Below are 14,401 nucleotides of genomic sequence, written 5' to 3'. Positions count from 1 at the left end.
GCAGCTCTGCAGTGAAAATAGCAAGTAAGGTTAAAGTGCAGCTTTGTTGATAGAATTGTGTTGGCGGTGGGCCCTACTCCAGCGCAGCGATGTCATTCAGGGTTTGCATCTATCCACATCCCTGACCAGTGTAACCATATCAGCACAAGGCTGCGGCATCAACTTGTGGCTTTGAGTATTAATTCAAGCATAAAGTAGAGCGGGTACCGAGGGGAAGGACTGCCCTCTTCTGATCGCTCAGTATATACCAAGTGGGGATTGTCACGCCTTTATCTGACCAAAGCGGGTATAAAAAGCACCAAAAACTTAACACTAAACTCACTATGAGCTTAGAAGTCCTAAAGTCCCACTGACTTGAGTTAAGCTGGAAAGAGGTGTCACTCAGACACCTCAGAGGAGACTCTAACTACATCAGTAAGGGTTTGGTGACATTGCCTCTGGGTTTAAGATCTTGAAATCAGCATACAGCGCTTTTCTGCCTCTCTCTCTTCCAACATGGGGTGTGCGTGTGCTGCAGAATGAGAATGGACCTCGCAGGGACTGATCAGAGCCAGTGGTGAGACTTGAAAGTTAAAGGATGAGTCCCATCAGCATATGCATTCTCGATAACTCTTGCTTCTGCTTTTAAGCTGATGGACACCACGCTCTCAGCCTGGGCTCCCAGGCAATTACACTGGTGTCTCAGGCTTGAAACTCTCTCTAATGAGAACAGTGTGCTTTTGTCTCCATATGGCAGTGACAGAAAAAATAATAAAGAAAATTGCCAAAAAAGATCCATTAACCTTCATAGGTCTCCAAATTGTACTGGCTTGAAAGGCCAAAGAGTGAATTTTCTGTACTTGTTAGCACAATATCATCATCTCCACCCTGACTTCTCTATAAGGCTAGCAAAGGGTAGCATCCTAACCGGTGCAAATCAGTTTAGTTTCCTATGAAAGAAGTGAGAAAAGAGACTATGGGCTGATAAGCAGAGCACCAGCTCGTCACTAAAGAGAAACGGCTTTTCCTCTTGGAGCTGCAGTTTACCTGCTGAACGTTGCGGAAGGCAAAGCAATCCATGGGATTCTGCTAAAGCAGTGTTGTAGCTGCTGACCCACGGTGTTACATCTGTGTCCTCCTCAGACTCCTTTGTATTTTAACTCATCTGACAGATATGCTCACTGGCCGCATATTGCTAGCTGAATCATAAAATCTAACTCCTCCTGCAGAAGAAGGTTGATATTAAAAATGTGATCAAGGAGAAACAACTACATGATGAGGTTTTGTATCTCATACAAGCAATAAAAGCCATAAATCCTTTACATCATTTGTGCATCGTATCACTTTCTAGAATGTGCAGACATCTGGATTTGGAACAGTGTCAGACGTCTTAGTTATGAGATATCTGGATAGAGAGTTATGAGCCAGCTACAAAACTTCTGTTATAAAGCGAGATTTGGCACTTATTCAGAAGCTCTTCTGTAGTTTAAATTACAGAGAACCTAACTCCATCAAGATTTCATCAGCACTGCTGTGAATGGAAGTCTCTGATTCTTGACAGCTTCCACAAACAAGATTTTTCTCTTTTCTGAAAGCAAGGGAACTTGAGCCTCTTGAAAATCCAGACCTATTTAGCTAGCAAGGTTTTTTCCAGTTTAGGTTTATTTTCCTCAAACCAAGGATCAGGTGGGCTGAAGCTGAATGAAGCCACTGCCGAAAGGCACTTCAGGCTAAAAGATGGCATGACACAGAGCTGTAGAAGCCACAGATCTTACCTCTGCTCTGAGCCTGCTGGCCAGAGGTCTAAAGTCAACGCGCTGAAAGAAGAAAGCCATCAGGCAGCCATCACAAAAAGCTGTTAGGAACAATTTACCCTCAGTAAATCTATGCCGGTTGTTCCCAACCACCTTTATCCACTTCAGGTGTTTGGAAATGGCTTCCAGGAGGATTTGTTCCCTTTTCTTTGCAGGACCTCAGCTTAGGCTGCCTGACCTGTAGGCTCGAGCAATCCCTTCTGTCCTGAGGAGGGTTTTGGGGTCCCTTTGCACCCCTGCTGTTATTTAATGCCTTCATTTAATGCCCTCCAGGGCTGCTCCTTCACCGCTCCTGAAGTCAGTTGAAGACAAAAGGCGCTGGCAGTCCCTAATCGGAAAACTGCCGGCAGAATAGACACTGTCAGGAGCAAAACCTTCCAGATGCCAACCCTCACCGCAGCGGTCCCCCGGAGTCCCCAGAGAAAGCGTGTGGCCAGGCCTGGAAGCGGGAGCGCAGGACTGCAGTCACTCTGTATATTCTGCATGACTGAGCCCAGGAGAGTCAGTTCATTACTTTCCCCTCAGTCTCAGTCGATCCCCACAGCTCCCGCAGACTCCAAATTGCAGCTGTCGGAGAATACTCAGAGGGCTAGCAGCTGTACGTGTTGCTTTTTGGATACTGTCTTACTTTCCAGCAGTGCATACAAAGGCCTGAACAGCAAGACTTTGTACTTTTTCAGCTGCTGATAAACTCGTCTGAATGTGAGCTGTACATTAGCCCTGTCCCAAATATCAGGGGAGGAGTAGGAGTGCAGAGTTAACGAGCAAACTGGGGGCAGCACCAGGTTACTGTTCAGAAAGATTTGGACTTCTTATTTTGAGCTCCCCCAGCAGATCAGAGGCTTCTCTCTGTGAGAGAAAAAAGCAGTCTCCAACACAGTTTTAAAATATTGCTACAAAGCATGAGCCTTCTGGGTTTTAAAAGCCACCTAATTTAGCAGGTACACCTATCAGTGTTCAGTCCCACATAGGAGGAGGTTCCTCCCTTCTGCCTTCTTTGTCAGAGGGTGCAGTGAATGTACTGTCAAAGCTGAAGACGGGAATTTATGTTTTTTAGACACATTGAAACAATCCGGGTGGCCTCAGCGCCTGCACAGTGTGGACTCAGGTCACCAGAAACAGCATAATTTCCTTTTCTGTTCTAACCTGTGTTACTTAAATACCAACCCAGGCGAACAAAGTGCATGCACGAACAAAGCGCAAGAATAATCCTCATTGACTTAAATGACTCTGCTGACCTGCTTGATGATGTGCTTAAATACTTTGCTGGAGAAAACCTACCAGATGCAATTCAGCAAGACAAAGCACCTCCTGGCTTCGTTCACGGGAGCGGGGAACACTCACCACCCTGCCAACCCACACCTACAGCCGCTCCGCACTGCTCACACGTATGCCAAATAGGTGTGATCCCATTATTTCTCCCTGCAGCGGGAAAAAACTCGATGTCAAATCACCGACCGCTGGTACACCCTCGCCCTGCAGCTCTTCTGCGCATCACGAGGACTACAAATGGAAGGCTGCTGGAGGGTGTAAGGTCGTGGCAGAGCTTTCGCCCTGGGTGCTGTCATCAGTTTGGGTCCCCTGTGGAGTTGATCTGTAGGGTTTAATCCAGGCGGTGAATTAGAGAGACCAGGAACCCCACTTTTATCAGCTCCCCTGCAGAGGGCGGTCCGTCCCCGCCTAAGACAGCACACAACTCCAAGGGCTGCACAACTCCGAAATCAAACAGACTTTTAACCGGGAAACACAATTCTTCCCACCTGCCCAGGGGCTGGGAAAGAGTTGTCCTCCAAAGCGACAGCCCTGGCTTGGGGACATCCTCCCGAAGGAGGATGCAGTTCTGCACCGCAGACACCCCAGGTGCAAACAGGCCTCCGGTACCTGGTGGGAATCCCTGAATCCACCGCTCAGCTCCACTTCTTCCATCTGCCTACCCATGGCTTCCCACGGTTTCTCCCTCCACCCCCTCTTTTCTCTATCCATCTCCTCAAAGAGCAGATCCTGGCTCTTTTATGGCTGCTGCTGAGCAAACCGCTCAGCAGGTCCAACGGGACCAGAAGCGGAGTCGCAGTAGCTGGGGTGTGCGGGCTCGGTGTCTGCCCTTTCCCTGGATGCGCTGGTGCAGGAGGTGGGTTCCCTGCAGGCTGCCACTCGGCACGCTCATGATAACTTCACTGCCCTAAACTAGATGATCTTTAAAGGTCCCTTCCAACACAATCCATTCTATGATTCTATAAAAGCTTAACGATTGGAGAAGAAAACCAGAGGATACCTCACTATTTTCATCAACCGGTCTCAAAGCATTTTTTTGCATTCTCCCCATTTTACAGATGAGATTAAGGACACACACACAGAGCTGGGGTGATCTTACCCCTGGGCACTCAGCTGGCCAGGGAGAAGCGGGCTGCAGAGCCAGTCCCGCAGCAGCACTCTGCCTTGTTCCTAACCACCGAGTCGGGAAGTAAGAATCGGCTAATGGAAACTGAGTATGTGCACAGGGATGCTCATCCGAAGGTGCAGCAGCACAGAGACACCACGTAGCTCCTGGGGGAACAACTTAAAGCGGCAGGTGAGAGGATGGAAGATCTTGGCATTTACTGGCAGCTACTGTGTTTGCACGTTTGAGGAACATCATTTAGAGCAACAAAGTACCTGCTGCGGGAACGGACCCTCGCCCGGTGGAGAGGTGACAAACAGGTCTTGCCCATGTGTCGTTTTTAATGAGCCAGTTCAGTCGGTGTGAAGTGTCAGTCGGTGTCTCTGGAGACAGAGAAGTCACAGCCAGAGGAAGAAACTAAGGCTCCTGCTGTTTGGCCCCTCTGTAAATGGCTCTGTGATTAAATATTTCTCTTTGTTGCTCAGCAGTTCACACGCTGACATTTTTGCCACCATTGCCTTCAGTTTCCCGTTTGTTTCTCCATCAGAGACTGAGCGGAGGCACAGCCTGGCTGAGGATTAAGAGGTGACACACAAACAAGCTGCCACTGTCCGCTCTCTACAGATGCACGACTCCACGTGCCAGCACCGTCTCTGTCCCCAGCCAAACCTGTCCCTCTGCCATGGGAGGATGGAGAAGCTCACCCAGCCCAGGCAGAGCCCGTCTTTCTCCGGCAACACTCAGAAAGCGGTGGGGTGCAGCTCCAGAAGCAGACAGCGGGATGAGATGTACGGCAGCCGTGGCCGAGAGACAGCACGGGCCATGCATGGGTGACGTGAGCCCCTGATTTGCTGCTAATTTTGGCTAGAAAAGCTAATTTCTCTGCATCCTTTTGTAGGACGAGAATAATGAGCTATCTCGGTTGGTGGGACCACAGAGGGCTCCAGCTGCTCAGCACACTGAATTAGCGGCAGAAGCACTCACATGTAAGGCCTTGTTTTGCTGCAGCGACAGCCTTTTCAGCCTGCGATGAATAACCATCATATACCATCTTCTCTGGAGAGAGAGGCTTTTCTTCCTTCCTTTCACAGCTGACAGTTGCATGGGATTACACAAGGAAAATCTGGAGGCTCCTCCAAATCGTTTTTAACCATTTCCAGGAGGGTCGTCTCTTGTTTCTAGACCTCCCTGGAGACTGTTTATCTACACCGAACAGACGGCGGGAGTCCGCACGTCCCTCTTGCCTTGCCTAGTCTTCCTTGCACCCAGCTGGGCCAAACGATTGACTCTTGAGCCTGAGGAGACTTCTCAGTTGAAGGTCTCCTCCTCCCCAGCAGTGACGGCTTTGGGAACTGATGGGTCTTCTTTGGTAGGATGTGAATGCTGCCCATCCACAAACATGGTTAGGCTCATCAAACTCCTAAAAATATGGGCTACTGACTCCGGGATGGAATAACTCAAGTATCAACCACCTCCAGCAAGCTGAAAAAGCAGGTGATTTGCACGTGGGCAGCTCGGATCCTCTGCATTTGTGGTATCCCGAGCTCCTGGTGGTTTTATTCCTACAACAGTGCCAAGAAGCTCTCATCATGGAGAAGGAATTCACATCTCCAGAGGCGAAGGAGGCTGAAGAGATGTGGCTGAGCTTTGTGATGAGAGGAAAAGATGGAACTATAAGGATGGAAACACACCTTTCCAGTCCAGAGGCCAGATCCAGAGGCTCCCCCAGGCATTCAGCTCATGAAACACACGCATTTCTATATGTACACACACGCACAGAAGATGTGCTGTGCCTGGCTGAGGCCAGTTCATGCACAGGGCATCTTTCCTTTCACCTTCCACCTCCCGCAATGCTGTTGAGTGTTTTAGAGAAGGACTTACCTGGATGACCAGCGGCTTCCCAGCACCCAGCCGCTCATGAGCGCAGGTCCCTTGCAGAACAGAGCAAAAATGCTTCAGGCTGAAACTATTTCCTTCCCTTACTGAGCGTTATTGCTCAGCAGGGCTATTTCATCACTTCTGTGTGCTCACGTGCTCTCTTCCCCATCCCATCTCCCATCAGCAGCGTGTTTTCACTGTCCTTGTCGCATGGGGAGATGCAGCACTGAACTTGTGTAGGGCAAGAGGCTTTTTACCGTGGCTCTGTCCTGCGCGCTCCTGCTGGCACTTAGGCAGTTAACAGTGGCCAGCAGGATTTGGGGGCAGACAGCATGTATTTTTAAAGGAAATTTTTCTTTATTAAATTGTCATTCCAAACCCATCCATCTGACATCGACCCACCCTATTCTTGCTCCAAGAGCAGCGGGGTGACTGCACGGAAACACGATGGTGCTGCCTGTCCCATCACCCAGCCCCGTTCGCAGCCAGATGGTTACTCACCCTGGAGCTCAGCCTCCCTTTATAATTGGACCTGGCTGAGTTCAAGCTGTTCCATTGATCTCCGCTTCCCTCCTGAAGCGCCAGCGGGACTAACAGAAGTGCCCCAGGATTTTAAAATAGTTACTGCAATAACCACGGAGAAGCAGCCAGCCCGGCACTGCCTGCTCGGTCCTGGAGCCACACAGCTCACTGCCGGAGGTACGGCATTCCCAGGGTGTTCACTAACCTGGCATTGCCCTTCTTGCACTGAAATGTCAATGTGCAGCAGAGGAGAAATGACAAGGGGAAAACAAAATGCGAACACGGTTGGCATTACACCCACATTTGTTGAGTCAAAAACCCAAACTGGTTTGCGTACAGTTAGAAATGTAGACCAGCTCCTTTTAAATAGTTTTAAGAATTGCCCAGCGGTGCCTTGCTGGTTTTTGGTGGCAGTTATGGAAGGAAATGCCGTAACAGGCAGCGAGGGATGGAGAAGCATGGGCCATGGCAGTGAGACACGGCATCTCCACCAGCTCATTCCCTCCTGCTCCCCGTGCACCTCCGGCAGAGCTGGCAGTCGCTAATGGGTGTCTACAGTGCTACGGACGAGGTGGTGACAGCCCCAGGTGCCCAAGCAACCCGTGCCAAGGGTGGATGTAAGACCGGGGTGAAGGCTCTGCAGAGTTGGAAGATTTTGTATTTTCAGCAGCTGTTTTGTGACGGTGGTTTTAGCCGAGCTGCGAGGTTCAAGCTGCTCCACTGTGGACTGTTTTCATTAGAGTTGGCACTAGACTTAGGCTGTTGAAATCGGTTTTATAAAGTGTCCTTCTAGTGCAGAGCTGTATAAAAATAGGATATCATGAGAAACTCTGAGAAACTCCTTATTCTTCAAAAAAAACCCCCAAATAAATCACAGTTCTTCCCTCTGTTGTCCCTGATCACAAAGCCAATCCCACACAGCCGTTATTCTTACCTGCTCCATTCTGCAGCCTGGACTATCAAAGTTTTGCTTAATTACCCCAGATTTTGCCCCAGATATTTATCCCATCACCAGTATGACCTAGGCAGGAATTCCCATGAGGACAGAGCTAGTGCCCAAGCACTAAGCGGTCATCAGATGTGCCCCGCGCGGTTCTCAGCCATGGACACTGAAGCACAGAGGGTAAGCAGAGAGTTCAAATCACACCTTGAATCACCTTTACCTACATCTATTGCCATTTTCTGGGAGGAATATTATATATTGCTTAAACTTAAAACAATATACTATCTGTGTGTACACACAAACACTTCATGAAGCAGTGACATATCACAGGAATTAATTATATTTTTAGGTATAGTCTGTCCTGTCAAAGATGTACTTGGATTTATTCTCTCCAATGCTTAATAAAAATTTATACAGGCTTCCTAAACCACCTTATTTGCACTGCAAGATTAATCAAAGCAACCCTTTTGAGGTCCTTTTGTTGCAATCTATTCTGCTGCAACCCAAGAGCCGATGGAGTAAGCCCCCATGAGAGAAGGTCGTCTTTTTAAGACAGATTCTCCTTTTATTGATAAATAAAATCCTACTCTCTGAATTTAGCAACGTGATTGTTATAAACCAGCTCTGACAGCAGCCAGATGGCAGTTCAAAATGAGCACGGTCTTGGAAAGTGAAGATGCGCTTTGAGAGGACTACATTCACCCGAGTATTGTACTACTTCAAAATCAAACTCTGCCTTTGAAAATGTCAAAGGCAACTATTCACAAGCAAACACCATATGGTGTATTTGTCCTCTTCAAGTCCTCTTACAATCAGTGGGAAAAAAAAGAACATTTCAGACCTGAAATGTCTGCATACCACATTATACAGTGTTCTCACTGCAAGGTCTCCAAAATGTTAGATAGTGGCATGAAATTGCTCAAATACGTGTTTGTCTTGGGTTAAAAGGGACAGAAATGATCGTTAGCAGTCCAGTCTGCAATAGCTCTGCATGTAATATTCATCGACACTTATGTTGTGGTTTTACTCTGGGATCCAGGTGTGACCTGCATAGGAAACGCTTCCCAGGATGTCCCTGAAACTGTATTTAAAAGTAAGCTGATTTTTTTGTGACTAACGGTAAAGCTCTGAAGATCTGGTTCATGCAGCTCTGTGATGGTGTAACAGCTGCTGAATCCCAACATGATTAAAAATAAACTGCAGTAAAAATAGTCATGTATTTGTGACTGGGGAAGAGCAACTACCGGGCCAGCAACCGAACCGTCGGAGGCATCATTCTGCCATTTGAAGGTGTTTTTAAGAGCAGCTGAGCAGGCAGCTGCACCCTTGTCTGCCCGATGGATTCCCAGTACCCAACTTGTGGCCAGTGGGTGGCTGTAGTGGAAGAACCTGCATGGAGGCCACCACGAGCTGCTCCCACAGGTTCAGGGCAGGGGGGATGCTGCTTCCTCTGTTCTTCTTCAAATAAAACCATATAAAAGGCCCGCCACAACGGCTGGGACCACAAGGGCACTTACATACCTGATCACTGGCTTAAACGCCAGCCTCTAAACTTGAGGTCCTCCTCAGCTTGGAGACATCGGCAGTCCCTCTGCTTCTGCCAGTCCAGTCCCTTGCGTTGTCATTGCGGTGCCTCTCCACGTCACCAAACAGGACCACGTCGCTCACTCCGGAGTCTCGGAGATCACAAGGAGCACGCTCCGGCCCTCCTGCCTCTGCTCAGCACACCCACGCCGGGACACCTCTAAATCCAGGGCGTCCACCCATCCCACTGCCACGTGGCCTCAGTGCCCCATCACACCGCCTGTATTATTAATGATAGCAATGCTCTTTTTTTCTTTTTCAAATAAATAACACATGCAAATTTATTGAAATACCCGATGGTTAACCTTGCACTGAAACGATTCTTCAAAGAACTGCAAGAAGCAGCAGTTTGCAGAAGTCACCGTGCTGGTGACGAGGTCTAAATTCCCTCCCCGTGACCCTGAGCACTCAGATGGCCTGCACCAGCCAAAGCGAAGCTTGGTAAAAAGTTACCCAACACCGTATAACCCCAGAATGCAAATATTCATGCAACACATGCGCAAATGCAGATGTTCGTGATCATTCTTAAAGGTCTTTTCCAACCTAAATGATTCTATGATTCTCTGATTTGCAGAAGAAACCTAGGGACGAGTACTGGAATAAACATTTCAAGTCTCATAGTAAGCAAAATAATTACACGCTACCAAGCAAGGAAGGCTCAGGCCTTAAATTTTATTGTTGTAGATGAGAAATAAATCTGGCTTGTGATCGGCTGAGCACACTCCGGTAACAAATTAAAGCTACCCCTCTCGTTTCCCTCCTTTCCCAGCACGTGACGCCGAGGTTTTGGAACAATGTTAAATAACAGCTCACAAACCGAGATGGAAAATCCGGAGCGGTGGCAATAAGCTCCGTTTGCTTCTTGCAAGTGAAGTTATGTGAAGTTAATATTACACTTTAACTGTGGGCCCTCAAGCTCCCACTCCTCCTTAGAAGAAAATATTCAAAAGCAAAACTGTTACTTTCATGGCCATAATAAATAGTCCCGTACGCCTCTGGTGAAGACGTTCAGCCCAAATGTAAGAACCCACAGAAAATGGCTTCTGGTTTCAGAGGACGTGGCGACTGATGTCCACCAAGGAAACGCTGGCGTGGTTTGGTCGCTGCTGATTTCACAAGTCAGCATGTCCCCATGTTTAACCCAAGGGTAGAAAATAGTTGCTGAATCTGTCAGAAGAGAGTTTTAAAAGTCAGCTCTCACATTGCTGATCTTATCCTTCAGGTTTAAACTCCGTCGGCTCCCAAACATCTAATTTTCAGTTGATGCCTCCAGCTGCAGCGTTTGTGCATCTCCCATCAAGAGGCTGGGCGTTATCTGCTCCGCTTCTCCCGGGTGGCACCAGGAGCGATGGGACACAACCGCAGCTGCTCTCTCGGCACACACTCACCCCAGCGCCAGCAATCCCGTTCCCAGCCTTTGCCGGCTGCTGCCGGGCGCACGGCGAAGCTGAGCGGGACCACGGGCGGTGAGTCGGGGGCTGCCAGGGCCGGATTTGGATCTGCTCCACTGCAGGGCTGGCCGCTTCTTCGGCGTCTGAATCTCTCCCACCACCAGTAAAAGTGCTGAGCTTTAGTTGAGGTATATCAATTATCTGCAACACACTGGAAACCAACCCTCTGTTTCTCCCTTGTTTCCCCTTTCTGAACCATTGTGGGGGACGTCCAAACGCTTGAGGCGAAGACCAGAGCCCAGTGGCTTTGCCTTCCAGATGCCTTCTCCAATGGCTTTGCCTTCCAGATGCCTTCTCCACCCCTGCCCCAGGACTTCCACCCCATCCCATCCATGCAGCCGGCAGCCTTCACACCTATGCTGCTAATCAGCTGGAGTAACGGCATTTCAATCAGCCTAAGGAGAGATCTTCACAATAAGAACAAGTTTTTGGGCTTGTCAATGCCTAGCACAAGCTCTCCTACAGCTAAACCTGTACCTGATCCCACCAAGAACAGAAACCAGGGTTAATACAGTAAATGCTGCTGTTAGTTATCATCCGAGTCTCACGTGAGTTTTCTTCACATCTCAGAACAGTTAGTAGATTGCTTGTTGAAAGGGTAGAAATAATTCGTATAGGAACAGTAGTTAAATACGGACCTTGGAGTTACTAAGTACAGTAGTTTCTCTTTTACAAATGAAAGTAGTGCCGCCGTGCTGGAGAGCACAACAACACGATGGCAAGGAAAGCGGAGATTGGCTTTTATGACACTATTTACAGATTTTCCATTTAAAAAACTGCCGAGTTTGATTAAATATAAGTATAGAACATTTCTTCCATATACAAACTCTTGTTAGCTGATTAATTATTAAGGTGCTCAGAAGTGTGGATGAAAACAGAAGTTACAGTAGATCAGTTGTGGTTTTGTCTATTTACAAACCGCACTCAGTTGCCTGCTGACACCAGCATCTTCCAAAGAAGCTGGAAGCAAAGTGGCCAGTTACGAATCTAATGCCACAGGAACTGTTGTTTTCTTCACAACACCTTTGTCAGAAGGTAAAATAGTAGTACTTTCATTCCTTTTTTTATTAGCAAAGGTGGGTGCCCTTGCTGAGTCTGTGTAGCTGGTGGTGCCAGGCAGCATCGCACCGTGAGATGCCCTGTTTCTAGCTCTCGACTCCTGTCCAGCCCTTACCACCAGAATTCGCTGGTCTGCTGGGCAGCTGCCGGAGACAGGACTTGCAGCACCAGGTTGTTACACTGAAATGTATCGTATGGGGCCTCCTAAGTAGTTGGAGAGCTGAGATCTACCCCGTGCAACAGAAGGGAGAATTTATGTGTGAGGAACCAAACAGGGAGAACGTGCTTAGCAAAAATTTTCTCTTCCAATGAGAAAAAATAAAATAAAACCCCAAGTGGCCCATATTTTGTAGGTCAAATTCCTTCCCCATTAACATTCTCGAAGAGTTATTTTCTGTCTGATGGCCAAACTACCTCTAGTTCCATTCTCTGCCGACTGACGGCTGACCACGGACACTGCCTGGCATCGCTTCTCTCCGTACCGCCTGTACTCACACAGGTGCATCAGAGGAGCTCAAAGTTTGGCGTTTTGGGAACCCGTCAAACCAGGAGGGTATCTGACCATAATGAAAATGCTGATTTTGTCCTCGTCATTTTAAGATGCTATAGAAAAAGAAAGGGAAATAAGTTGATTTGACTTCTGTTTGTAAACTTACCATGTACTGTCATCTCTCCCTCGTACATTTAAGTTTCAAACAGGTCCCAGAGATTGCAAGGCAAGAGTGTTAAGGCAGTATAAGAAACTCAGTATTTCATTCACACCTCTTGATTCCCTTAAAGGTATTTCTAAGGCATCAAAAGGGGCATGTGGTTTGTGCTTGCCTTTTCAGAAAAAGACATTCGGTATAGTGTAAAAAACGGATGCTCAATGACAGATGGAAGCCACTCAGCCCCGGGCAATGGCCACACCATCAGAGAGGAACAGGGAGATACAGTGGGGGTTCCCAGGTGTGGGATCCTCACCATCGCTCTTTCTGGTACACCTCTGTTTGTACAATCTCACCAGGGTGCTCAGATATGCAGGCCCCGTTGATGTCATTGAGTTTGTTGTCTGGAAGATCCTCGGGTTTTGTGCAAAGTTTCAGTGCCCTGGAGATGAAGACGTCCAAGTCAAACTCAGGGTCTGTTTCACTGTTCACCTCCGTGGGTTCTTTGTGGAGGTGGTGAGGAGAAGATGGCAGGCTCCGTTCCTGAATCTCCGGAAGAGGACTGGGACACTCCAGACCCACCTGCGTGCTCTTCACCCACTGAGCAATCTCCAGAAAAAGGTTGGATGGTTCTTCTTCCAGCGACAGCTCAGCTGCGGGTGCTATGGTTGTTCTTTTCCAGTGGGATAAATCTAAAATCAGCTTGGGCTCTGAGTAATGATGGGGCTTATTGTCTCTCCACAGCAATTTGTCCAAGTAGGAAGGTGACCCTACTTTGTAATCACAGGATTTCCCACAATCGGCATCAAATACTCGGTCCATGGATGAGTGGGATAGCTCCAAGAACCTCTCTGAGCTGCTTTGTGAGTATTTCCGTGGATCAACTTGTGCTTCTTCAGCGATGGATTCAGACCCTGCCCGGGGGTCCCGCTGAACCTCATCCATGTCATGGTATTTATCGTGTCTCCATTCCAAATCAGAGGAGAGGCTGACGTGATACCTGCGAAAGACACACTGCTATTAGACATGCAGATGATGGCTTCATTAGAAACAGCAGTGCTCAAACAGATATGCACGCTGCTGCTGCTATTTTTGCCTTTTTCTTGCTAATATACTGCTTACCTACAGATCTCTAAGTTCTTATTAATATTAGAGACCTCTTTCTCGTGCATTAAAAAAGGCAGGGGAGCTGAGTAATTTATGAGGAGTCTGAGGCTTGCCCAGGCTGCACGGACATAACCAGTAGTGGTAATAAAAGCTCAACAACCAAACCAACTGGCCCCTTCATTTAGCCCTTCATACCCTTCCCTCCACTTGGGATTAAAACGTGATTAACAATATTAATAATCAAACTGTCTCTCAGCCCACAGACAAGTACCTGCAGCATGAGCGCTCCTTGTTTGTTGCCATAAAAGTAAAAAAGGTGAGCTTAAATCCCCACTGAGACTGGACATCACCAGTTTACTCTGATGTTGTGGACCAGGAGCATCCCTGAAGGGTCACCTTGCTAAGTGATAACTTCTCAAGCCAGTTGAACTCCCTTGATTGCAATTACCTGACAACACCCATTCTTAGACACGGTTTTCAAAGTGACATCTAATTTACTGGTTCCTAACTCAGCTGCCTTTAAAAGACATGTTATCCCACGTATTGGGGCTCTATGTCCCAGCAATGAAACGCTCTTCAGGTGTCCCACAACACACAGGCAAAATCTTTTCCCGCCTCTAAACCACTTGGCCTGTGTTGCAAAATTTTCAGCCCTACAGCAGCTGTCCCCAGCTGGGTGGCAGGACCAACAGTCTAGGTCCTAGCTTCTTGCATCGCACCACGAAATATAAAAGCCAAGAGATAAAAGGGTGACGAGGTGACCTCCAGCAACTGATCTGCTGCTTTGGTGACTGTAACTGGCAGGCATGCTGGAGCTGTGGGGAAACACTGAAGATAGATATCCTGAGAAAAGCTTCCAGCTTTCCTCTTTACCTAATTTATCTGGTTGTCCCCCGCAGCCTCCACCCTGATATTTGTTCACCCAGGCAAGAGATTAATAATAGTGAAGGCAAGGGATTTCTTTAGCTTATTTTTTTCAATGCTGGTGAAATATAGTGGATTAAGAAGGCGAGGGGATTTAATTGCCATGCAGAGAGGAA

General features: G+C 47.9%; 1 protein-coding gene across 4 annotated transcripts in view; it reads right to left on the bottom strand.

The window, feature by feature from the left end:
• Nucleotides 1-9,749: 9,749 nt before the first annotated feature.
• Nucleotides 9,750-14,401, bottom strand: part of MAPK4 (mitogen-activated protein kinase 4) — a 47,508-nt gene continuing 42,856 nt past the window's right edge. For all 4 annotated transcript variants that reach the window (XM_052778212.1, XM_052778211.1, XM_052778213.1 and 1 more), the window contains exons 6-7: nucleotides 12,571-13,254; nucleotides 9,750-12,210 (exon numbers count right to left, since the gene is read on the bottom strand). In XM_052778212.1, the coding sequence (XP_052634172.1) occupies nucleotides 12,198-12,210; nucleotides 12,571-13,254 (697 nt within the window). In that variant the 3' untranslated portion in view covers nucleotides 9,750-12,197. The remainder of the gene's footprint in view (nucleotides 12,211-12,570; nucleotides 13,255-14,401) is intronic.

Source organism: Harpia harpyja, chromosome Z (assembly GCF_026419915.1).
Source record: "Harpia harpyja isolate bHarHar1 chromosome Z, bHarHar1 primary haplotype, whole genome shotgun sequence".
Lineage (NCBI taxonomy): Eukaryota > Metazoa > Chordata > Aves > Accipitriformes > Accipitridae > Harpia > Harpia harpyja.
This window is presented reverse-complemented; position numbering and strand designations above follow the sequence as displayed.